The 27,277-nt window shown below is 38.0% G+C and overlaps 1 protein-coding gene across 10 annotated transcripts in view; it reads left to right on the forward strand.

The window, feature by feature from the left end:
- tjp1a (tight junction protein 1a) overlaps nucleotides 1-27,277 on the forward strand; it is a 99,964-nt gene that overhangs the window by 32,108 nt on the left and 40,579 nt on the right. Inside the window, exon 1 of one of the 10 annotated variants that reach the window (XM_028013808.1) lies at nucleotides 14,770-15,242. The exons of the other annotated variants lie outside the window; for them this stretch is intronic. Coding sequence (XP_027869609.1) covers nucleotides 15,219-15,242 — 24 coding nt within the window. The 5' untranslated portion in view covers nucleotides 14,770-15,218. Of the gene's footprint in view, nucleotides 1-14,769; nucleotides 15,243-27,277 lie in introns of those variants that run through there. 10 annotated transcript variants of the gene reach the window in all.

Raw genomic sequence — 27,277 nt, forward strand, 5'->3', positions numbered from 1 at the left:
ACACTAAACTAATTAATTTTATTGTAGTTGCAATTTCACTTGTAGGTGTTTGCAAGTAGTGCATTTATCTGATCATCATGCACAAAGGATCTAATCAGTTCCTTTATTCCATCTCTCTGATTCTCCTTAAATGGTTAATCCAGCCACAGCCACATATGGATTGGCTTTCACCAGTTTTGCACATTGTTTAGCCAATGTTTTCATTGCTCCGTCCCTCTGTGCTGAGTCCAACCAGGTGCTTCTAGCCATAACAAACCTGAGTTTATTAATGTTCATTTCCTCTCGTCTGTTCGCCTCTGGCTGCCCGGCTCTCCAGTCCAGCATTCCACGCACTTCACTGGAATTAAGGGAGAGGCCTGTGGTGAGGCCGAGACCGAGCTCAGGAATGTCTCTGTTATCACAGCGAGAGACGATGGAGGGAGGAAGGGAACATGAGGTCAGCGTATAGGACCCCCACCGTTGTTGGGTCAACTTCATCCAGGACCACTGGAGGTTGTAGTGGTTTCCATCATCAAAGCTTTGATCACCACGCAGCTTTTGCTGATGGACTCATATTACCACAGAGGTGCCCCGCTACTGCCAGAACCCATAGGAATCTAATTTTAGAGATGCAGCTTTTTAGATCAATATTTCCTCTCCTATCACTGGCAGTGTCATGTAGATCATGTCACGCCTTGCTCAGATGTCACACCAGGTTGGTGCTACTCCTGGTCCGTAGTGCGCTCCTGATGCAACAGCACTGACTTTCACATTGCAAATGCACCTATAAGGACTAAAAATATTCCTCTGGGTTGTCTTAGCTGGTGTGAAACATGTAAAAAAAAAAGCCCTCCCGTGTAGCCAGTAAACTTGAGAAAAGACCCAACTGGGTGTATGAAATGCTGTGATAAAGAAGTGTAGCATTTATCTCGGTTCATGGTTTAGATATTCAGTCTTCATAAGGAAACTGTGTAGCAGATATTTTGTTTATTGCTAATCGTTTGCTTTCTGTCTCCTCTGCTTAAGTCGAGCAGTCTGATTTTAATTGTATTGATGCCAGTTCTGTGTGCAGACTGATTTGCATTATCTTTCCGCCACTGTGTCTGTGTTATGGGTCTCAGTAATAGTAAATTAAAACGGTATTCAGCACAAATGTAACTAGTGACAGGAATGACACATAAATTACTGATTGGTGAGATAAAACCAAGAAAAGAAAAAAAAAGACAGTTTATGGATCCGGGTTCAATTTGTGTTTTTGACCACTGTCAGCTAGGGGGCTTTGGTAGCGGAGTCAGAAAGTGTTGACTCACAGTAAGAAGGTCAAACAGGATTCTGTGTTCTTCTCTTTTATGTTTTCATGGATTTCTTACAGTCTTCAGACTCACGCTACTGCATGCTGTGGATCATAATATGGTGTTCCTGAATGGGCTCTACTCTTCTGCTCATATTGTAACATATCATTCACTATTTACTGTGTCTTTGTGACTAGACTTTTGTTACTGAGATTTTGTACAACATACATGTTAGGTTAGGATTAGGATAAGAGTAACAGCCAGTTTATCTCGGAGCCAGATCAGTCTAGTAGAGCCTCTTTATTACGTTGACAGTGCACTGTTTCAGTAAATGAATTTTGGTGTGCAGTACATCTAGTCTTCCTCTGGCTTTTACTGTTTATGTTCATATACGCACAACTATCTCTCAGTTTTTCAGATAATAGTATAAAAATGGTCAAGTGAGATGTAGTTGTGTTTAAAAAAAATTTGATTTCAGAGGTTTGAGACAAAGGTGCAAATAATGTTGCAACCACGGTATGTAAAATATTATATCTGAATGATGTTCATGCATGGTGTTCCATGCAGGAACACAATGGAAGCAGCTCCTTTCATCTATGAATAGGAAGCTTAGACTACAATTCCCACAGGCTCTTTAAAAAATGTACTAATGGATTCAAAATAAATCTGTTTTAAGTCTCAATTCCAGCTACAGTGCTCAGATGGCAGAGTTAGATTTGAGTCAAATTAGATGAATTATTCTGCTGTAATGCTTTGTTTTAAAGTTGATCAGTAGATTTAACTGGCAAACAAAATTGTTTTTGTGTGATAATTTCTGATTTAGTTTAATATGTAGATTCACTCGCCTGATTTAATAAGATGCAATTGCAGATTTCTTCGAACCAACGGTTAACTACTGTGAGTCAGGTACTTTTTGGTGTCCTGATGTGTCACGCAGCCTGACCTTCCTCCAGGTCTGCTGCCCCTGCATAATACACCCTGACTAACAGCATGACTATACGACTAATCACAGCCTTGTAGCTGTAGTTTGCATAACATTTCTACTCATACACTGAGTAATTAAACTTGTTCCAAGATCTGCACACAATTACAGCATGAGGCCATGCTGTTAAATTCTGTGAAATTGTCTAATCTAAGTGAAATATATCGCAAGCCACCAGGAAAATATGGAATTTCATTAAAAGTTAAGGGCTTTCCTGTTGTTGTTGTTGTTAGCTTGTCCTTATATGCTATTTGTCTTGGTGCCTATGTACACATTTCAGACATTTCAAAGGTAGATCAAAACTGGCGTCAGTGTTTCTGGTAAAATTCATCCAAATAATAGTTCTGTTTTATAATTTCTCCCAGTTTGTGTTGTTTTAGTCCCAGTAGGACTGCCTCCATATGTTGTTTACTGTACATGTCACATGTTCAAGCCAGTGGCACTAGTTCGACTGAGGGGGAGCCCCAGGTGATATGAGAGCTGTAGGCAAACAGACACCAACAACATCTCTACACAGAAGTCTGTTCTCTCAGCCAATGCTGTAGCAAACACGATACACACACAAACACACGCACACGGTGTAGATTTAGTTTTTGTTCTCTCTACTTTGTATATACTTTTAAAACAGTTGTGTATTGAAACAGAGGACACTACTCATATTACATTGAATCTGATATTGCTCTATTTAGAAGCAAAAACGCACTTTTTGCTGGAATGACAATATGGCTTGACAAATCAGAATCATGTTGCAAATGGTGCGTGTCATAAAATGTTGCAGCATAATTGCCATTTGCTGGATTAAGGATATAAGATTTTTTTTAAAATTGTGGACTTTGTTTCAGCCATAGTGCAATTGTGATGTGTTTTCTAATGATTGTGATGGAAACTTGGAGAATTGTTTTGTTGTAAATGTACCTATAAGTTTAATTCAAATGATTTTTTGAGATACACAGATGGACAAATTTGTTGGTACTCCTCTGTTAATGATATAAAATCTGCAGTGGTGACTCAAATACCTTGAAACTGACAAAAGTCATAACAAATAAAAATGTATTGAAATTTAAGTAATAAAAATCCGACATTCCCTTTGAATTGTGGTCGTGAGATTTTCTTGCATGTTGTTTCATCTTTGCCTCTCTACCTGAACTAAATTTCAGACGGGCAGACCAAGGGGACTCAGATGTACACATTTAGTTATGTGATTTCACCAGAACCACATACTGTAGAACAGGACCCAGTAAATCATTGCTCTGCTGGTAGCTCAGTTCTGACCCAGCTCAGGCCCCACAGTGCCCACCACCCCAGCACTGGCTTTGACTGGCTTTTAGGTCTGCTCTCTTTGTGCTGACCTCATCAGGCTTGTCCTTTTAGCACGAAGCGACTCCACTGGCTGGTGGCTCTTTCTTTCTTTTCAAGCAACAAATGTGCTAAAACAGCACTCCATAATCACTTGGCATTAGGGCCCGTTGTGTTGGGCATTAGTGGTTCGAATTGACCACTGGGACATTATAAAAATGAGTCTGACAAGAGAACACCAAAGCTGATGAGTCTGGATCCTGGCATTGGACAGCCAGAGGATTAGTCAGCTAACGCACAGGCTGGGGCTTCTGCAGGGTCGGGTCCCATCGCATCTCATCACCACCAGGCTTGAGGCAGCCCCCATGGCTGCTGCATCTCCAGCAAGCCAGTGCTCTGCTTCCTTAAACTCATACCCTTCTGTAGGGTTGTCCTTTTTATTGAGGAAGCAGATTCAGCTGTGTTCTGATGATCGAGGCGGTTTCAGTGGAAGGAAAAGGGGCAATTCAATCAAAATAAGAGAAAGATAATTAATGAAACCACAGAAAAAGTCCAAACACTGAATCATGGTACTGTCTGGATTTAAATAAAGATGACATCATCCTTTGGGGAAAAAAACACATTGCAGTAGTTAATATTTCAACCAGCAATGAGTTATTGAGCCATAACAGATGCAGATTCCTTAGAGAATAGAGACATCCTGTACTTGCTTTATTCTTTGTATAAAAGTGTGGGTTACTTTCATCTGAGACTTTGCTTCTGTTGACATGATGGTATAGCACATTTTCAAACATTTGAGTGTCCCATAATTCATATGATGCCTGTGGAGGCTTTTGGAGCAGAACGTCAGTGTCATGTTCAAGAAACCAGCTTGTGGGTTTTTCAATATTTGGAAGTAGCCTTCAAATGATGGGTACACCTTGATCATAAAGAGACAGACTGTGTCAGCAACAATGCTAAAGAGGACAGTGTTGCTTGTTGCAGATAATACAAAAGGGTCCAAAATGAATCAAACCCATTTCCTCCATACCTAAAATCCAAAACTTTCAGGACAGTAGACCTCTGGTTGAAATGAATTCCACATTGCGTAGTTCTAGCACTTGACTAATTGAGCTACTTTTACCGTTCTATCATTTGAAACCAATCTACTTATTATCCTTTGATATCGAACAACAACAAGGCACCTTCACCTACACTGTGGTTCCTGGACATTTTCTGCTCTTACATATATTCTCTGGAACTTGAACGATCATTGTGCATGAAAATCCCAGTAGACTATTGGATCTTAAAAAAACATATTTAAAGCACTTAAAACCCTCCTTTTCTAACTCTCAGCAAGTCATCTTCATCACGTCTCTATTTCTAAATACACAAAGTTGCTGCTGTTTGATTGGCTGAGCAGCTATTTGTGTTAGCAAGCATTTGAACTAGTCTGCCTTATAAAATGGCTGGTGATTTTATTTAATAAAGGAACCAAGTTGAGGACTTGACTTGCTGTGAGCACACAGAAAAACATGGCAAGTAAGTGAAACCAAGGATATTGATACTGAGGGAGCAAATTAAACAGAACAGGTGTACTTTTAGGAAATGAAACCAAGTGTGAAGTGAAGCAGAAAACAAAGCAGCAGGACAAAACAAGGCAAGAACAAAACCAAAACCTCTCCACCTAAACCCTACCGACCATGAGCTACTAAGCAGCACATGAACGTGGATGCATGTATATCACCCCCAGGTTTGTAAAGACTCTGCTAAAGATAAAGCAGAATCAGGTGTTTTCACTCATTAAGTCGTTTTCTGATAGCATCTCCGATAAGATCTCCACATAAGTTCCTGTACCTCATTATGATTGAACCATTTAATCAGATTTGCTGCACAGTGATGTTTTGTCTTTGAAGTGGAATAGTTTAATTTACAGAATTACAGCTACCTGCTTTGCTCATGGGTATTGCTCAATTTGTTTTCTTCAGCTTCTCCTTTGCCTTTTTCTCTAGAAGCTCCTTCTGTTTCCACTTCTTTGCACCGTGTGAGCAGCTTCATACTGTTGGAATGTAACAGTAACAGGCAGTACCATGAGAGGAGTCATGGAGAGGAGGGCATTTGTCTTTTATTCAGGCCTGATGCCCAGTTCACTGCACATGAAACATTCCCTCACTGAGGAGCAGCCTAGTCTGGGTTGGCTCTGTACTTGCCTCTGTTTTCTTATCTAACAATATCTATTGTCTTTGCTGACATCTTATGTTTGTCTTATCTCTGTGATTAAGTTGCTCTCTTCTAAGGTGGCACCTTTCCTCAGGTATCCTGACCTTCATCTTCAGCCTATTGACTTTCTTCTATTTCTTTTTTCTTCTGTTCTGTGCACTCTTTATTGTCTTTCTCTACCTTTTCTTACCCTGGCGTGTCTCATTTTCCTTCCTATTTAATGACTCTGCTCTCATCTACCTGTTTGTTCTCTTACAGGTCAGTTAGTTGTAATTTTCAGTTGGTATCACAAATAAACTTCAAATTATTTCCTCCCACAACTTTGCATTTTGGATAACTTTTGCTTCTGGTCCTGGTAAAGGCTTTGAGTGTCTGACAGTCAATCAAAACAGTGAGAGAAGGTTAGCTGATGCAGGGGTTGTCTATAGACACTTAGCACAGCATCACCATCACTTGAAGTTAATAAGGAGAGGTGTCATGTTTTTTGCCCCTGACATACCCACTGGTTCCAATATTTGATTGATGTCACAGATTTATTCACATTCAAAATTTCACCCTGTCAGAGTCCATTATGTGCCCTTAAAAGTTTTTAATGTCAGGTTCTCCAGAAACTGTCTGATAATATTATTGCTTTAATAATTAGTGATGTCGCTGCTTATGCCTTGTGTTACTTCTTTGATGTACCAATTCCTGGCAGATTGATTCACTGATATCAGTCCCACACTGAAGGATTTCTTCTTAATGGTTAACATTTTCTCAGTGGTTTTGTTTGTATGTTTTTATTCTTTTAGGTTTTACATATTTTCTCAGGGAAAGTTATCACTCAATTTATTTGACAATCTAAAAGACTAGTCTCTGAAAACGGTGATTATTTGTCATTTTTTGCCTTTACCTTGCAAGGCATGACATAAATGTAAAAAAAAGTTGTGAAGAAAAACTTTTTTTTTCTTTTCATTGTAAATTTGGATATCTTATAGTTTGTTTACAGGACCACACTTTACATGTTTCTGTTTTTATCTGTTCTGTTCTGTTGATTAGCAGTCACAAAGATATATGCAGACTCATTTCATTCTTTCTATATATCAGAGAACTTTAATCTCTAATCTACATGAGGATGTCAGAGTGTACTTACAGAAAGTTTGATCACTTTGAGAAAAACAACAGTTTTTTCCTGTCATGTCATAGTGACAGTTTTAATACATATGTAACAATCATATTGTCTAGAAAAGTTACTTACTGCAACTTTAAAGGAGAATAATAACCAAGCTTCTCCCTACAGTCATATGGCGAGTCAATGGGTGTGATTGTGTGTGTGTCTTGCATAGGAACTCTGCTTGGCCATGCAGACAGATCTGATAACATGGCTGATCTCAGTGCATTGTTTACATTCAACACAGTGCTGCAGCTCACATGGAAAGGCTGTTGAGGATTTCTTTTGTTTTGATGGCATTAGGGGGGGAAAAATTTTAATTTTAACTAAAAGTGAATCAGTTTGTGTTGATTTGTTCACTTTTGTAGAAAAGCTCATTGTGAGATGACACTGAAAATAAATCATCTGGCACTGAATAACTGAAATCTCATTGGTTCCACAGATTGGCAGAGTTTTCCTTCAAAAACTGTTCAAAAATTATTGCTTCATTTTCTCGGTTTACTTGTCAGGAAATATGTACATCGATGCAGATGGGAAGAAAAAAGATAATGCCAGTTTTCGATAGTTTTAGGATAAGATGTGTGTCTGCACTGTGGCGCAAACTTTTAACTCTGACAGGAGTTAATTGTTTTCCCACAGAATGACAACATAAAACCTACAGTTGCTTCATGTGTTAGACTCATAAATCTTTGCTCTTGCCTTTAAAACCAATTACATGCCACTTAAAATATGTGTCGAACTGCATTTTACTGCCTGCTGCCTTCTGTCAACACTGCAGCTGTTGTGTAGCCTGTGAATCCTTAGTTCAGATCATTAAACTAAGGATTCACACCATGTGACATAAATGTTGCCCCAGTCCTTATCTCAAAAAATTTAGAAAATGAATCCATCCAGACAATGTGGGGAGTCAAAAATAGTAGTAGTAAGAAGAAGAAATTAAAAAAGAAGAATAGATTTTAAAAAGTTTAAGTTGTTTTTAATGGGGAAAAAGGTGTCCTGTATGTCCTGAATGTTTTTGTGCTCTTTTAAGCATGTAACAGATCTTTTTTTTTTTTCTGGCTGCATATAATTCAAACCAACTTTAACCTATCAGGAGCAAATTTTATATTTCTTCAAGAGGATTCAGATCTTTAGATTAAATAGAAAAAAACTACAAAGTTAAAGGTTTGGATATTGAAGGTCAAAGAAACATTCTCTCTTAAAGTTACACAAATAAAAACATCTGATTTTTATGGCCTGGTGCAACAATCTCTAAACTAACTGCTGTGTTTGCTGCAGAGCAAAGTGTGTGCATGTGTGATGTTTGGGGTCAAGACAATTTCACATTTGAAGAAGTTGCCAGCGATTTTTTTAATTTTTTTATAGCTTTTTGCTAATGACTCTTAGGTATGGTCTCCTGCCTGCTGTGTTTTGTAAATTTTGGAAAAAAAGGCAATATGTTGGTCTTGGACTGTGCAGAGAAGTGCTTCAATTCCTCTAGATTATCTGATTCAGATTTGACCAGCCCCTCGACTGGAACCGCCAGCTATAACACTACAGTCATTGTTTGCTTTAAGAGACAGACGCTTGAAACAGCAAACCTATTAGACATTTTTACATCTGCCAATGGCAACTAATGCTAGATTTCTCTTTCTTTTTATAATGCTCCTAACTGATGGTTAAAACAATGTTAACCATCAGTGAATTAGCAAAGTGTTGATTCTGCTGTTGCACTCTTATTGCAGTCTAAATATTCACTATTCTTCCAGCCAGACAGCTGAACCTTTATTTAAACTCTCTTTAGTCTAACAGTGGTGACATGTAGTAACCAGCATGTTTGTGTGAGGCTGAGTACTTTTTCACTAACGACATATCTTTGACACAAATTAAATTTTTTGGTTTTTGTTGCATCAAAAGCCATACTAAACAAATTACAATTCTGCACCTGTTCATATTTTCCATTAAAATTCACATCATTACTTATTCTCACTCTGTCACCAAATTGCTGAGTTGCCTGCACATGCAGCTATGCCAGCGAGTTGGAAACCTCCCATACTATGTCAGCAAGTTCATGCTCAGATCTGTCACTTTAATGCACCTAGATGTGAATGGGCGATAACAAATTACTGAGACAATTTTTTTTCATTTTTTTTATTTCCTTACATTTGTATGTTATTTTATGAAACAATTGTCCATTTCTGTGTGTTGAGAGTCACAGTTTTGCTTGTCATAAATTTAGAAACACTTTAAATCCAACAAATGTAGCATATACAAAAACAAGAAAGTTTGGAGTACAGCCTGTACTTGCTGGCACAGTTAAGATATATTGTAATACTTTTATTTTTTTTAAACAAATAGCACTGGGTTGGCAACCAAATGCTACTTAAGTTGCATTTGCTTTGTATGCTGCTGGAACAATGAAGGGAAAAGGTTGAATTGTTGTTCATGAGGTATTTACTGCCAAACCTCTCCCTTGTTCGCCCTCCCTCATACACACGCACACATGCACGAACACCCACGCATATACACAGCACACTGAGCTGAGTGTGTCGTGGATTTTACCTTGGGATTTGACGTATGTTTCTCAATTTACAGCCTCGTTCTGCACCAAACATTGGACTTGTCACACGACAGGAGAGCATGATGCAATGGCCCGTTTTTTTCCCCTTTACATTTACAGCATATTCAAGGTTACAGGGCATCAATCTCAATACACAAACACATGTTTCTTAGCATTCATATTGATTTAGAGGAAGAATATCAAGCTGCATTAAACCTTTACTAATCCATCTGTTATGATGCACTGCAGCTGCTGTTATTAAGGTATCACTAAGAAGCAGAGGGAAGTTCAATCGGGTTCACTGCAGCAGTTTCATTTTTCCAGCTTTAAAAAAGTGAAAAAAAGGGCACTTCTCTTATGGGACGAACAAACGTAAAACATAAGATACTTAAGATTTTTTCTTACTTCGCCAACTGCATCTTCAGAAGACTTAAGGCATCCAGATTCACTTCTATCTGTGAGCGAGCCGTCGTGGTAAATTTAGTACACTCAAAGCTTTTTTTCCCCCTCCTCTTTATCACTACAACTATGTGAAGCTAAGTGTCGCTCAAAATAACAGCACTTCAGACTCTTCTCACACTAGCTTACATTTCTTCTGCAGAGGACAGTAAATTTAAGAATATGAATGACAGAGATTTCAGCTCAGCCGCTTCTACTTTTAGCTCAGGTTGCTCATATCAGTTAATATGTTAAGTAGAAGCAGCATTTGGTTTCTTTTTCCTATCTGTCCTGTGCCAGTGGAAACAGATGGGATTTTACTGCCATGTCAGGCTGTGATTGATGAGCCTATGTGAATAGAAACAGTAGACATTTGAAGTAGAAGACCACCTGAGAGGCTTTCTTATGAACAGGTCTTATGTAGCTCTGTAGGTCATGTTTGTTTTAGGCAAGATGGAAATCTAATTTTCTCCTCTTCCTTATGCTGTTGTTTGAATAATTTCTAGTTTTATTCAGAACAATCTTATCTTTTTAAATTTACTTTTAGCCTAGATTCAACAACAATCGCTGATGCTTTGAAGTGGAATTAATATATTTTAAGAAGTTATTTAATTCCTTTATTATCTAATCTTTAAACCTGTACCATTTTCATTTCTTAGATATTTGATATTTTTTGTCCTGTCTCCAGCTGTCATTGGGCAACAGACAGGATAGGTCCCCAGTCAATCTAAAACTTTGAAATACAACATAAGACTTAGTGTTGTAATTAAAGGAGCTAGACTGTTGTCTATATACTGTATGTTTTGAATGCCCCGGCTGTTTTTAGAAATGCACCAATCAGTGATTTAGTGGCCCAAACCGATTTCATGTTTTTCTTTTTCTTTTTTTTTTTTGAGTTCAGATCAGCTAATTCCAATTTTCCTCTAAAGGACTTAAACACATGCAGATTTTAGTTTAATTCACAAATATAACAAACAGTGAGCATAAAAGAAGAAATAGGCAGCAGGTTTCAGTTCCTTAACGACTGATTGTTAAATAGCTTGCTGTATTATGAATGGGTCTTGGCCACTGTGCACCTTCTTCTATTCATACCCACAGTTTGTGCCCTGTTATTCCCATTTTGTTCTGACCTACTTCCATTTCATACCTGCCAAAGAGATCCTTTCTGCCAACAGCCATCAGCTTCTACAACAACTCTTTGAAGAAAATGGCATAGTAGGAGTTACAATCAAATTTAATTTCCTCTTGGGATCAATAAAATATTTTTTGAATTTTAATTGAATTAGTCATGTCAATCATAGAAGAGCCATTTATGTTTTGTTAGTTTTCTATTTTGACAAGCAATGGAAAAAAAATCGAATATTTAAATTTTGAACATTATTTATTTAACTTGACATTTTGTGTTGGTTTTATTTAAGCCTAAAGTCTATTTCTACTTATTGTGATTCTGACTGTATTCAGGGGAGGTAAATTATGTCATATTTGTAATAAAACCAACATCATTTCTTACAACCTTGAATCAATTCAAGTCAATCTTAAAGTACAAAGACATCTGCTTACTTGACTCATGTACTGCCCTAATGTTTAACACTATGTGATATCTCCTGTTTATGTATTTTTGTATTTTGTTTTGTATTTTGTATTTTGGCCTTGTATGTATAAAGCTTGTGTCTTGGATAGGTTACTCTTGGAACATAGGTTTATCATGGTTACATTGAAATACTTTATTAAGGAATTCATATTTTCATACAGTAAACTGTTTACTTATATTTAGTCAACATTTGATAGAATTGTGTCTCAAGATAATAAGCCAAAATGAATTCATTTTGTTGAAATCTACATCTGTAAACAACTCTTATCTTTTAATTGCTTTATAACCTGCATTGTGAATAACTTTTACACAGTCTAGACTGAAAACTTTGGGTGCTTTTGGGGGACCAGACGGTTCATATTATTTAGTTTCTGCGTCAAAAGGACAGAGGAGGGATCATCCATGTTCTCTGAAGCCTCTTAACACAGGACAAAAGAAAACATGGAAACAACATCTGCTTGGCAGTCCTGCCTCGCATCTCGGTCGTCGCATCAGCTTCGTTTTTTTTGTGTCATGTGAGTGCTTCTTTGTGCATCAGCGGTCAGCAGCTTTAGTTGTTTTTTTTCCCCAAGTCTGTTTCACTCTACATTAGCCTTTTTGCTGCAGGAGAAGCTGGGTTGAGTGAACCTTGTGATGCGTTCCAGTCAGCGTGGGCCTGCATGTTCGGCTTTGTTTCCATGTGCCTGCTCTTCCATGAAAGCACCTGAGCTTTGAAAGCCGCCTGTTGTCCAGAAGAGCCTTCTCCGCATATGTGCTTGTGTTTGTGAAATAAATAAAAGGGAGAGAGAGAGACATGAGAGCAAGGATGCAAGTAAAGAGGATAGCTTTGATCACGGCGGAGTGTCACAAATGTCTTGTTTCTGTCTGTAAGAACATCTGAGCTGCCGTCACCGTAGTGGATGAAGAGGAAGCAGTGACCAGCAGAGGGAGGATGTTACTCTCGTCACTTTAAATTTGATCGTGACCACTTTCAAGCTCCGGACCTTTGATGTTTGGTTGGATATTATTTTAAGGGCATTTAAGAGTTTTAACTATGCTAAACATTCTTCTGTCAGCACTTCTCGATCCTGAGAGGCGTCTGAGAACTTTCAGACGGAGTGAGAGGCTTGCGTCAATTTTAGTATGTATTATTTTTGTAGATCCTATCAGTTTTGTGTGTTTAATGTGTGGTATATATGCATTTGGGTAATGACCTTTTTCAGGAAATTGTGGTGATCCCTCATGGAAAATCTTTTGTTGGTTTTTCTATACATTTTGTGTGTTTACCTGATTAAGTAAGGGGGCTTAGAGTTCTTCCGTCTTGATCCTCTTCTCGGCTTTAACAAGCCTTCGCAGAGGTCATCCTTTACTTTTCACCTTCAAGGCATGTCTGCTGCTCCACACTCGTGGTATTTTTGCCTTGTAGGATTACGCCTGGTGGGAATTAACTCCTTATAGACCACCTACACTGCTACCAAGCCCTCCTCCACTCCTGAGGAGAAAAGAAACAGAGGAAGTGATCATTAGGGGGAGTGAGATCTGGGGAATGCGATTGCTCGGTTTGTTTGGAAAAGACAGGGTGTGTCTGTGGGTTTATATGCTCTCAATTACTGTAACTGCAGAAATTTAAAAAGTTTAACATTTTGTGTTGATCTTGTTGTCCAATTCCTATAATGCACATGAGCTTTGCTAGAAACAAACCGTGAAACAATGCAATATGAGACTTGCATCCTGTGGGTGGGGACTGGTTTAGGAAGTAATAGGAACTTAACAGAATGGCTTATGTGGTTTCCTGTGAGGTAACTTATCAACCACAAGTTTGGCTTTTACTTTTCTTTGTAGTTTTGAAAAGTTTATTTCAAACAAACTTATTTTGTGATTGTTCAGAAGAAGAGGGACATAGGCATTGTCTGAATTATACCTTATGCAACGAGCCTTCTTAGCTCACTATGCATATTCTTTAAAAACATATCTTAAAACATTATGAGCTATGATTTTCTACTCAAATATTTAGAGTGCCAGTGGGATCGCCAAGGGATCCTGCCTGTACAGCAGGCGGCCCTGCTGTATAGGTCTGCTTTTGTTCCAGAGGTTGATATGTATTTCACACCAAGACATGTTTAACTCTTGAACACAGAAATAGTCTTTGTCCTAAATTGTAAAGGATGATCCATACTTGTGGCAGTCTAGAAATCTTTCCTTATTTTGCCAGACTTTTAAAATATGTTTTTTATGATGTCGCACAAGGAAGCAGTGCATTTGTGTGTCCTTAATACCTTTGGCTGGGTTTTTTTTTTTTTAATGGGTACTATGGCTTACCATCCAGGGAGGTATAGTGTAGGGGGGTGCCACTTTGACTAAAAGAGAGCATCAGTCAACAAAATTCCTATCCTTCATTTTCATCACCTCTTTAACAGAGTGGGTATCATTGTTCAAATAAGGGTGCTGACAGTCTTCAGGTCTGGAGCTAAATTAAATGACTATGAACTACTTTATAGAATCTTAACTTTTTTGATCATCAAGTACAAAATTTAAACTACTTAAATTACCAAACCTGAATTGAATAGTTCTATGTTAAACACATTTTTTTCTTTTCTTTTTTTTTTTAAATAGTACTTGTTAATATGATAAGGTCAACAAGTGAACCAAGTTTATTAGGTCGCATCATAAGTTGTGTTTTATGCAGAATAATTGTTGGGGGAGTGTATGTGTTTTGGTTATATGTGGTAGTGAGAGGCTAGTTCTTTTGCTTACCTGGGCACCATTTATAAGAAAAAAAAAAACAATTTAAATACAGCATTTCTTCCTCATCTTCCCAAAGACGTGACAACATAAAAAACACTCTTGAAGTTCTCTTTTGATTTTGTTTTTAGTGTCCCAACATTGTGAGTGGGAATCATTTGACCACACGTGTGAACATTTCTCTGATCCACTCCTGCACTGTTCTCCTTTTAGTAATGAACGTTGCACGTCGTCTCCCAGGGAAAGTGAGCATTCAGCATCAACAGGGACAGCAGTGTCGCTTCTCCTCATTGTATCCCAGGCTGTTTATCCACAGAAACTACAGAGGGGGAAGAGGGGGGGACTTTTCCGTCCCGGCGATTTCCAGTAGCTATCAAGGAAATTATTTAATAACTTCATGGATAACTTGCTCTCAGGAGAGTTATATTTAGTGACGGAAATTCTTGACGCAATCCAAATTGTCGTGAATGGACGATTCGTTGGGGTTTCTGTTTAGTTTCTGACCCCCTTTTTCCTGTGGAATGGTTTGCTCCGCACACACACGACACGGCCGTTGATGACAGAGCCAAGAGCAGGAGGGGGGGAGAGGTTTCCTCAGCCTGCCGTAGCCATTGCAGCATACTGTCCCACTGATGCCTACTCTCCACAACTTTTCATCCAGAGGTTAGCCGCGGAACGCCACAACGAGGAGGGCTTATCCGTCTTGTTTTTTTTTTTAATATATATATTTTTTCTTTCTACCCGACTTTCTCCCATGATACCATTCCCAGCTGGACCAAGATTGGCGTCACAGGCGGCGAAGATAAGATAATGAACTTTGGACTTCCCGCACGGTTTTTCGTGACATGTTTCCCGTCGTCCCGGATAAAATAAAATAACAACGCAGCCCGGCGTGGCGGCAGCTGCTGGGCAAAAATTACGCTGGAAATCGGGGGGGGGGGGAAACAGCGAAATAACCCAAACGATTACCCAAAACAAGCGTCGGGAACAACTTTAACCCTGCTGCTGTTGAGGCGGAATAGCAGAGGAAAATGTCCTCCAAAGCTTCAAATAAGGTGGGTACCTGGCCGGACACAAACCCAACTCTCAACGATATGCTGCTGGCTTATGTAATACAATATAATGTGCCGGACGGCCTTGTAAAAGCTGCAATGAGGGACATCCAGTTTAACTCTACATTAAGAGGATAACTTTTACACTGCTGCTTGTGGTAATGTAATATGGGGAACGCTAGTGGCGTTTTTGTGTTGGTTTTTTGTGCTTCGGTTTTATTTTGAAGTGAACGCCTACTGTCAACTTGTACTACAACTGGGTGTGCTGCGTCTAGTTTTCGAAAGTAAATCATTTGGGGTTTTTTTTTTACTGGTTGCAGCTGATATTGAGCAGTCCTGCTATGTTTAGAGCTGGTCTCAGTAAAGCCACCTGTTGATACATGGGATCCTGGTTTTATTAAAGTGGTGGTGGGGGGAAATCCTCATAAATCTGAAAAATAAACTGCTGCGGTGAGACCCTCTTTATTACATATGAGTGACTGCACTGTCTGATGGACTTTTTTTTCTCCCCAAGTTTTAAGCAATGATCTTTAAGGTGATGAAACCAACACAAAGCTAAATCTGTCCTGCCTGAACGTCCAGCATTAATCACATTTGACTTGCCTGTCAGAGCTTTCCGTTATATTTGCTGACTCAATGAGTTTTAAAAGCCCTAAAAAGTGTACATGATGACTTGCTCATCTTTTAGTATCTCCTAAAATAGCATGCATAATAACTCATTGATAAGACATCTTCACAGAATTTCCAAACAGGTTCGCTTGAGGTTTCAAGAACTTACCTTTTCGATTGGAGTCAGCTACATTCCCAAATACATTTTAGCCTGTTTTTTATTTTTATTTTTTTACTTTTTTGTCCTAAAACAACCCAGAAATGGGGCGGAGAGTTTGGTTCTCCTTAAAAGCTTGAAAGTACTTTTTAAAAACTGGACTAATTAGACAGAGTTTCTGGGGTTGTTTTTTTTTCTTTTTGGGTTTCCCACACCTTCTTTTTTCACTTTGACAAGTATGGAATGTGAATTGTTTGTCCCACAGCAGGAGTGAAATTCAGGTTTGGGCGGTTGCTCCAGTTAGACGAAACCAGCTGCATCATGTCAACTGATGACGTTACTGTACTGTACATGATGGCTGGGTCACACCTTCATATAAGACTTACTATTGCACTACCGGTCCTGCTGGTAACCAGCCTCCAACGGCCAACATTTCCACTGGTTTCAATCTTCTTGTGCTTATGATTTTGGTATCTACTCCTTGTGTTTTTGATTGCTGTTTAACGTCATGTTTCCTGAAATTCAGGTCGTTCTCTAATTCCTTGAATGCAGTAGTCAGTAATTGCATAACACACTTTGCTTCATGATAAATACTTCTTTATATAAATAAGAAAACAAACATTTCTTTTGTAATAAGTTGATATAAAAAGAAACCTCACACTTTAGAGACTAAATTTTTCTTCAGGTTTTTGAACAAAGTGTTTCCTGCCTCATAAGTGCAGTTGTTAGATTAATGAGTGCTGTAATTTTGTTCCAGACAAACAGATCGCTTTGTCTGATTCCTAATGGCCTGAAGTAACAGTTGTTGCCAGTGGAATAGTTAAAAAAAAAAGGAAAAAAAGTTTTTTTATTGATAGATGTATAACTTATTTATTTATTTATGTTTAATTGATGGGGCTGATTTACATTTTCCACATTTTGTGTTAACCTTTCATCACTACTTGTGAACATCATTAGCAATTTAATTATAAAATATTAGGTAATATTCAGTTGTTTTGCCACAATTTTGATGTGGCAAAACAACTGAATATCAAATCAATAAATGAAAATGTAATAAATGAAGTCATTCAACAAGCTTCCTGTCTATTGATCTGCACACCCAAGGCCTTTGTAGACTAACTACATATTGTGCAGCATACATTTTTTGTTTTGTTTTAATGAAACAAAAAGTCTGTTGTTGCAGATGAAAATATTGCACTATTGGTTGTATTCACAGTATGTGGCCATCAGACAATGAGTGTGCAACAATTTAACTTTTATGTCTTCATGTAGTTGAAACATAACACAAAACATGACATGCTAGAGCCGAAATCACTGCATCTTTAACGTTTGTCCATTCTTTCTTTGTTAATTTATCACCACTTTTCTGTGAATTCATTGCTCCAGCCTTGTTGTGATGTTTTTGATGAATTCCGCTAAAGCAAAAGATTCGCAACACACAGACTTTTGAAAATTAGATAAGCAGAGCAGCAGGTTTTCTTATTCTGAGCTAGTTTTACCAAAAGCTATTGGAAGCAGATCCTTTGCAACTGTGTCACCTAAGCAGATTGAGACACCATGATGGACAGTGGAAGTAAGGGATGGTAGTATTGAACAGAGTGACAAATTTGTGTCTGGAAGTAGCACACAGTTGGGACTCATAGACGGCAGTATGTACAAAAGTTGGAAATAGCTACCTGAGAAACTGACCCATACCTTCTCCCTCCTGATGTTTGTTGATTTGATCAAATTGCTGACTTTGCCTGAATTCACGCCACACAATTTATATCACTATGTCAGAAATGGTGTTTCCTGTTACACTGGAGCGGATTGAATATTACAGTTTTTTTCATACTTGGTAGGCTGGGTGATGGTGGAGCATTTTCTTCATGGTTATTAATAATTTGACGTGTACTTTCTTCATAATGCAATATTTAACTGCTTTTTACTAAACTTACTTACTTATAAAGTATATGAGCATCAATTTTCATACCTTATAAAAAGTGTTTGCTGCACCGAGGGCTGCCAGACCTCACAATTGATGACTGCTATCGATCGCCGTCTTCATTCCTCATCAAAAGGTTTACGATAAAATGACAAGTTACTTTTGCATCCTTGTCTGTTTGTGCAGCTGACCATGCAGCACTCTATAACAATTTATACAGTGAATTCAACTAAATAAAAGATTGATTAGACTATCAACTCTGTTCACAGGAATTAATGCACGCATATGTTTTTACGTCCGTCTTGGCAGAGTGGAACTTTTGCATGCTTGGCGTCACGGACAAGGGGCCAGTAGTGTAGTTGTTGGCTAACGATTTCTGTTGGTGTTTGAAAAGTAGTGGTATTATTTATTTATTTTTTTATTCCAATAGGTGGATACTAAGGTATTGTGGATAATGACATTTTCATGTGCAGTGGCTCTGAAGTGTCACATAACTCTTCTGATTGATACAAAACTGAATGAAACTGACTTCAGAGCCAGCATGTAGCTGTGACCATCAATACCTGACGTCCTATGCAGTTTTTAAAATCCTGGCGTATTGAGCAAACAATTCTTAGGAGTGCAACATTCTCGACTCCCAACTGATGAGACACAGTGATGAATCGGTATTTGTTTCCTATAAAGCCATAGCTGATGATAAACTGTAACAGAATGTTACAGTGGAGTGTTAAAGGAGTAACACTTGTACATGTTTTGGCCTCATGTCTTGGAAGTCAACACTGTTGCAAAATACTGACAGTGTGTCATAAGGTTAGAATGATGTTTTGTAAATGGTTGTGAACGCTTGACAAAAGTAAGTAAAACATTTTTTCTTACTCTTATTTTTTTTTTTAGCTTAAATTTTTTGATATGTTATGACTTCTCCTGTTAACATAAAATATATTATACTCTAACTGGACTGATAGTGATGCAGAGTTCTTAACCAGGCCCCTGAAACAATGTGACTTGTTTCTCAAACCATTCTACAAGCTTTTAATGTAATGTTTAAAGTAATGTTAGAGTTGAAAACAAGATCGCATAGTAAAAGTGTTTGAAGGAAAATCATGCTCAGTGCATCACGAGTCAACTGCAGTGCAGAATAACAAACAGGTTTCCCTTCAAATTGTGGCGAAATTAATCAAGCATTGCGTTTTCCAATTTATACAAAGGCCTTTGGTTATTTAAATGGAAATCTTTGCTCGAATAGAAGTGCCAGTTATTGTTATATTCTTTATTCTTTTCTAAATATGTTATATTAGACATTAATTAGACTTTTGTATATATTTAGGTAAGTAATGTCTCTTTTATGTCATGAGACTAATTGAAAACTCTAATTAGTCTGCATCAATTTTCATTCATTACATGAAGTGTTGTGCCTGCTCTGTTTGACTAGCCTTCAGCTGTTCCTACCTTCCTCTTGTGAATACACACAAAAGTGAAATGCAACTCAGAGTGTCAGCGATCCCTACGGCCTTTACACCGGTTGTGTTTTGACTGAAACGAGTGCAGGAAGCATTTGCATTCAGGAGGTTGCGTTAATTAGAGTTGAACAGTGAGCCAAGAACAGCCTCTATTTTGCTTTGATGATTACACATCTCCATTTACATCAGTGAAGGAGGGAAAGGCAATTAGAGAACCGCGTGCTAGAGAGAAAAAGACTCCTGATGATGTTTTTGTTCTCGGTCCTAAGCGTCCTATTGTCAGCTCCGAGTGATTAACATGGTAGGAAGGCCTTAGACTGAAAATTATTCCTTAAGTTTGTAAATTACACACGGTCTACAGCTTTTGTGAATCCACCATGTTTAACTGCATTTGTATAAAGCATCTTTAAATGTACAAATGAACTTCTGCAGTACATCTGATACAGGTCAGGGAACGTCGCATATTGGGCTTTACAGACCGACAATCTTAGATTAACATACCAGAAACATACACACACCAATACATAGTCATCCTCACATGAGGAAACAACTCTTTGGAAATAGATAGTTGACTTAAAGTTATCAGAGCGCCTCAGAGGTGTGAGCGCCTCAGAGGTGTGAGCTAGCTCTGAGGTCTGTTAAAGGTTTGCTAGTTACAGAGGATAGCAGCTTTCAGGCCTCTGTGTACAGATTGGCTTCAGTTTTTTTGCAGTCATACAAGAAGAGCATCACATTTATGTAGCGTATGGACTTGACGTTAACAACTAGTTGACGTAAGAAGCTTGAAAGCTGGTTTTAGGCATCAAATTCAGCTTCTTAATAAATATCACTTTCCAGTATCGTAAATGTTAAGAGAATCCAGCTGTCCGTTTTTTCGCACTGTGAGGGGATTTGGGAGTGTGACCGTTATCAAGGATATCTGACCTGCTTATCCTTGTCATCTCTGGAGGGATATCCGGGCCACATAGACACAGCTGGGGGCAGGTTGACGGCAGATAAAGTGAAAAAAGGAGGGGAAAAGAGAAAATGCCTTCTCCTGAGGGAGGTGGGGTTATTGGAGAGGTGAAATGGAGAAAGGAAGGAGTGGGAGGGAGAGATGCTCTGGCTATAATCTGAGTCACATGGCAGTTCTTAAAAAGACTGCTGCTCTTTTCCTATAATCACTGAATTATAGCGCTTGGACCTTCACATTAATATCTGTTTCAGTTGAAGTCAAAATGAACTCTTAAATGGAGGGTCTTTTTGAAGACCAATTTCAGTTTTATGAAGAAGTGTGATGTGCATGTGTTTTAAATGTACATTCAGTGTTCCTTTTTTGTCTGATTTATGTCAGACTTATCTTATGGTTGATGTTTTGGAACAAAAAAGCAGGTTTTATCAGCAGAATGAGGTTCATATTCCTCCCATCTTGACTGTTTTCTGCATATCTTACAAATTCCTTGTATTGTAGACTTCCCTCAAGAAGACCTGCTGTTATTTCGCCTTCATTAGAAGTTTTGCTGGAATAAAATGGTTCCCATCGTCTCTCACTGATCTACAGGCACTTCTTTTTTGAGATTAATGAAAATGCCCCTTTGGTTCACTCAGGGATAGTTTCTTATCATTGTCATGTGGCCAGCACAGCAAAGGACACTCTTAAGCCAGGCCTGCCTCCTTAATGGCAGGGCAATGCGAAACAGGTCTCTGCAGGGATTTGTCATTCCTACAACGGGCATAAGGGATTTGACGCAGGGTGTTGTGTGTGTGTGTGTGTCAATGTGTGTGAGAGACAGAGATAGATAGAGGTAGTGGGGGATACAAGGGAGAGTGCATGTGGCAGCCGTGGCTCAGCTGGTTGGGGAAAAGAGAAAGAGACTGGAACAGATTCATCCCAAGGCTTGTTGCCCTACATGCCTGTACACACAAACACACACACCCGGCCATGTGCTCATTTGCCTGTACTCCTCATGTATTGTGAGGGCAGATTTTTTTCAGTCTGGGAAGCAGTCGTCCGTCTGAAATGGTGGTTGGATTTCCAGCTGAAAGGACTAACTTTCTGGAGTTCAGCTTATAACGATTTTCTAGAAAGAGAGTTTTTCTGAAACATTAGAGGCTTTCTAACTCAAGCAATGAACCGTTTCAATAAATACTTTCAATGCTAACATGTGCACCAATTCCTTTAGAAACTACCACATAATCACTAAGTCACAGAGATTTAGCTGTTTCTTACACTCAAAATGCTCTCCTTTGTTTGTCTTATGTTGCATTGCTGCTACATTTTGCCTGTTGAGAGCAGATTAGGATTTATCTTGTGTATTTTTTTTTTCTTTGTTGACGTTACTGTAACAGATATAGCAAAATATGGTATTGAATGTCGAATGCAACTGTCTTAAGTTGGGCTTTACAACCATCAGCGGCTCTGGAGCCACGTGGCTTTTTAGACCGCATACAATAACTCTTAATAACTTTGGCTATAAATGACAGAGAACCAGTTAATGTTTTAAACATATAATAACATGCACGTTCAAATGGTTTTTCAATTGTTTCTTGGAAGAATAGCAATAGCAACAAAACAAAATTACTCAAAAAGTACTAGTAATATTCTTTTTTTAAATAAATTTTTCTTGTCATTAGGTTGGAAACTTGGCGTTTATTAGTTTTATTTTTTTTACATCATCACTATCCTTTTTAAGAAAATGTTTCCATCCTCCTTTAGCAAAATTCTTGTGGTGTTTACTTTAAAACTTCCAAAATATGAATAAAATGGTGATTCTTTAAAAATGACACATTTTCTATAGCTAATATTTATCATTATATTATTACTATTTATTGTATTCCAGTGAACATGTTACATTAGTGACTTTTTGTTTGTCTGGACTGAAGGTAGAAATAGGTCTTTGGATTGTAAAGCTGGAATGATTTATTGTTGCATAACCACATATCTAGTACCAAAAATGACCAGTACATGAGGAAGAACCCTCTGAATGTGGCTAAAGCTGTGCTGCAGCTTGTGCTCTCTCTGACATTGTTTACTTTTTCTCTTATTACCTTTTCCAACTTGTGCTTAAGGTCTGATGGTGAGATATTTGGGACAATTGAAGACACACCAATGTGGAAAACCTATAGTTTCTGCCGTTAGTGTGGTTTTTAAAAAAGGGAGCGTGAGAGTGGACAGGTGCTAAGTGGATTCTGTAATGTCTGCATTTAAACGAGAGTAGCAGAAAATCTCAACTTGCAGAATATCTGTGGAAGTGGGCTCTTTTTTTTGACATTTTGTTCTGGTTGTTCCCACAGTCTTGAGATGACAGTGCATACTGCACAGACATGGTGGCACTGGCTCGTACAGACATTGTAATTTGAATAAATGCATGTCTCCTCTATACAGTATGGAGCTAAGAGGTACCTAAGGTAAATAATGAGATGATTTTGAACAGATGGATTCTCTTTAAAAGCCATTGACTCGCAGTTTAATTGGGTCTCATTGTCTTCCCGAGGCCTGAAACTGAAAACTGAAACATTTATCTAGTTTTCCAAAATCATTAACTGGACTTCTCTTACGTTATTGAGTGTCAAAAGTTCTGAATTATTGGATGAGTTTGGATAAGTATTTATCTGCAGACTGTGGTTTTGCACACCAGCCCTGGGATAGCGACTCCGCTGCCTGCAGCCAATAACATTGTGTGCGAGACTGCATAAACTTATCAAGCAGACAACATATCTGGCTCCTGACCGTCTGCTTGTTTGACCCAAGCTACTCTGAGCCCTTCCTGCTGTTCCTCATCTGATTCATGTTTGCTTTCACAGTGGACCAGCTTGCAGTGCAACAGAAAGATGACAGATGCTTCTAGTTGTAGCATTACTTGGCATTTGCAGTTTGGGATTTTTCTACCTTTTTGCTCTCTGGCATGTTGGTAATCTAGTATGTCTGCTACAGTATGTGATAGTGTTCACTTGGAAGCCATCATGCTGTGTTTGTGATAACTATAAACCTTATAAACAAAGCTCTGGCTTTATCTTTAGAGTGTCTGCAAAAGCCTTAAAGTCTTAAATTCATGTATTTAAAATGAAGGCCTTAAAATGTCTTAAATTCATTAGAAAATATGTATGTTGGCCTTAAATGCATTTATTGCAGATCTTAAATGTTGTTGTTTCAGGACTATTTAATCTCATATAATCTCTGTAGTTTATTTTTCTTTAGGGTCTTTTCTGTCAGACAGAAGCACATCTCTATTACATTCTGTGACTCGTGGTGGTTGAGATAACTGCTAACTAAATCCTTTCTAGCTAGCTAGCTTTTTTGGTTTTATCATTAAGTTTAAATTATCACCAGTTGGCTGAACGACGTTCATCTTTGCTCACTTCTGTTGCCAGCCAGTGCGATGCGAAAAAGCTTGACACTGTTGTGCATTTCTGCCACGATACAGGTTACAAATTTTATTCATAACAGTCTTAAGAAGTCTTAAATTTGAGTTGGTGAAATCTGTAAAATCCCAGCTTCATCAGATAGAAAGGAGTGTCCCAGTATCACTTTTTTATATTTTGTTGCCTTATAAGTTGTAATCTTATAATGTTGGCTTTACTGAATTACAACAGACAACTATTACACATTTACGGTAATTCTTTCTGTCTGTTGTTCACTAAGTGCACTGCTGGGTGTGGGTTATCTCAGTAGCAAGTTGCATTGTGTTTCTGTGCTTGTGTATCTTGTTAAAAAATGCATAGGCTCCCTCTCTGTCTCTCATCCTTTAGTATCCTCTAGTGAAATGGGAATGATGTAGTCAGATAAGTGCTGGGAAAATGGACGCTCCTACCACAGTAACTCATTAAATCGCTATAGATTCTACCCCACAACATGCCTATTGTAACAAAGTCCTCAGAAGGCTTGGGAATGCCATCGAGTGGGCTTGGCCTCATGTTTTATGGCGCCATGTGACTGTAGCTCTCCTGAGTTGTGGCTCAGAGTTGCATAATGCCAGGGATGTTGTGAAATTGGAAAGGCGTTGTTTTTCTGCCTCAAATATTCCAGTTGTTTGCTCTGAGTCAAAGTTATCCTCTTGCAGCACCTAAGTAATCATCTGTAGTTTGTGGAGATGTATTGTTGCACATTAGACTCGTTGTTCAAGAGTTAGTTGATTTTTGCTTGTTTCTGGGTACCTATGAGCATCTTATCCACTCCTTTGTTTAATTTTTGAACATTAGGTTTTGTTTGAAATTAATAATTTACAAGTATGAATAATGGCTTGTTTTTTTTCATGGATGGGTGGTCTAACAAGGTTGTACTTGGAGTAAGTGGCGCTAAAAATAACTAGCAACGTAAGAAAAGAAACAATTTATTGAAAGCGTATGCAAGGGAGGAGTATATTTGAATATAAATGAAAAAATATTTGCATTATTTAGACTTTATTAGATCAGTGAAAGGATCATAGCTCACACCAGCAGCAATGTGTCAGCTTTACACTCCATACTTTTATAGCATATTTGCTTTCACCTCAATTTAGGGCTGGACAATAAATCAATAACAATAGATATCACAATAAACACATGATCGTTATCAACAGATATATCTGATGGATTATTCAATATATATAATATATTCTAGCCACTCAACCTCTCACTACCAGCTAACCAATGTTGATGGCATCAACTAACCCACTCACTCTTTGGTTACCTAGCAACATCCTTTAGAGTAAGTTGCGCAGCAGCAGTTTCAGTTTTCGCCATTGTGCCTCATAACTTCTTAAAAACAAAAACCGGTGGATTGAAAACTGGATAGACCAGTTTGGCAGTATTTTAGATATATTTTTTAAAATCAATAATTATTAATATCAACAATTGGCGATATCAAGTGATATGAAATGTGTTGCAATAGATTTTTCACAATCAGTCTTCCAGCTCTACCTTAATTAAAACAGGTAAACCTGATTTAGACTTGAGGTCTCAACGGTTTTGTTTATAAATAGATATAAAAGTCAAGATAAAATGTATTAACAGTTTTGGAAGACGTGTTTGTTTTTTCTTTTTACTTTAATAATTTTATTGTGTAACTGTTTTCTGCTTATAGTTTTAGGTCAAATTGGTCACACAACTTCATTTAGTGGATGCTTAATTTTCACTATTTTATTTCAGCTCTGTCCACATTTGTTTGGCATTTTTCACAGCAGCGCAACTTATGCAAAGAACAGAGTCAAACTGACAGCAAACATCTTTCTTTGCATCCTAGTAAGTGAAGCTAAATACTCTGTTTTTCATGTCATCCAAACAGCATCACATCCTGTAAAGCGATGCATTTTCAAAATCCGTTTTCCCCTGACAAGCTCTCTGTATAATAAACAGTGTGCTAAAAAAAACATTTGAAATGTGACACTGGTGCAGTTTTTTTTTTTTTAGACGATTTACTTCATGTTTTTGCTCTGACTTCAGCTGGAGCTTATCAGTGTGGATGCAACAAAACCTGCTGAATTTACCCTCAAACATGCCTCTTCTATTATACAGTGTAAGCACAACACAGTGTAATCTCTTCATCTTGTCCAAATGTTAGACTTGGTCCTGTTGTCCTTTTGTCCCTTTTCCTACCGCAGGAAAGATGATTCAGGTTTCTACAAGATTAACTACTCGTTTTGGAGTTAGAGATGTGGTGTATAGACTTAATAGGGTGATTTACAGTGCTGCAAAAATGTCCTCTTACAGATTAGTTTTTGCTTTTGTTGTCACACAACTGAGGCCAGCACACACATTTTAATTTCAGAAAAAGATAACTTGAGGAAATACAAATTGCAGTTTTCATATGATTTAATTTAAAAGGAGAAAAAAAACTTTCCAAACCAACATGGCCTGATGTGAAAAAGTAAACAACCTAAAGCTTCACTCTACTTTGCAAATATATTATTATTACAATATCAGTGTGTGCACCAATTATTTTGGAACAGACGGTTTGAAGTGCAGTAATTTTTGGTCAGTCTATTCAATGTGTAATAAACATGATTTTTACATGTGAGTGAAATATTCAACCAATTGGACAGAGCCTGTTGGTACCAGATACTCACACTGACACAAAAGATATTGCCTCAAAATGCTAAAGGTCAGAGTGATGGAAGCACAGATGAGAAAGAGAGGAAAGATGAAAATAGGGACATATGACAACTATTATCATAAGCGATCAAATTTCTGTGATTTATCACATTGAAAGTTTAGTTCATTTTCGTCTGCCTGACCCAGGCCTAAGTACTGCTGGACCTGTAGATTCGATAAATTACGTTAATTGAAAGCAACTCATCACAGCCTGATTTAAAGCAATTTTATGACAGATGAGACACACAGTTTTTGACATCTACCAGTCTGGAAATGGTCTGGACAATCAAACATGGTGGCGATAATGTGATGGTCAGGGCTGCTCTCCTGCCTCACCAATTCTGATCGACCATTATTTATGCTCTCTATAAGAAAATCCTGCAGAAAGTTGAACAGTGGTTGTAGTGTTTTCAACGTAGCTGTTGGTGACACCGAGTTAAACCACAAATGAAGACCCTGGAGTTCAGTTGCAGCTTGTTTAATTGTCTTCATGAACATGTGGTGAAAACTGAAATGACAGAAAATATACTCTATCTCAACATGTAGAGAGATATATGCCCAAATTAAGTGGTTCAAGTTCGCTAAAATAACATTACAGGAAAATCAACAATAACATCCAACTAAACAGTATAAACTGCCATATGATGTAACTTACGGCGTTCCTGCATGATAATTCAGAGTGGATGGCATCGGATAACATTTCCATGCTGCCTCTTGCATGTGAACCTTTGTTTTTAGCAAAAACGGAATACCGGAAGTACGTAACCGGAACCGGAAGTAGGTAACCGGAACCGGAAGTAGAATTTACCGATAAAGCATTCTTTATAAAAACTTATATAAA

Source organism: Xiphophorus couchianus, chromosome 4, assembly GCF_001444195.1.
Source record: "Xiphophorus couchianus chromosome 4, X_couchianus-1.0, whole genome shotgun sequence".
NCBI lineage: Eukaryota > Metazoa > Chordata > Actinopteri > Cyprinodontiformes > Poeciliidae > Xiphophorus > Xiphophorus couchianus.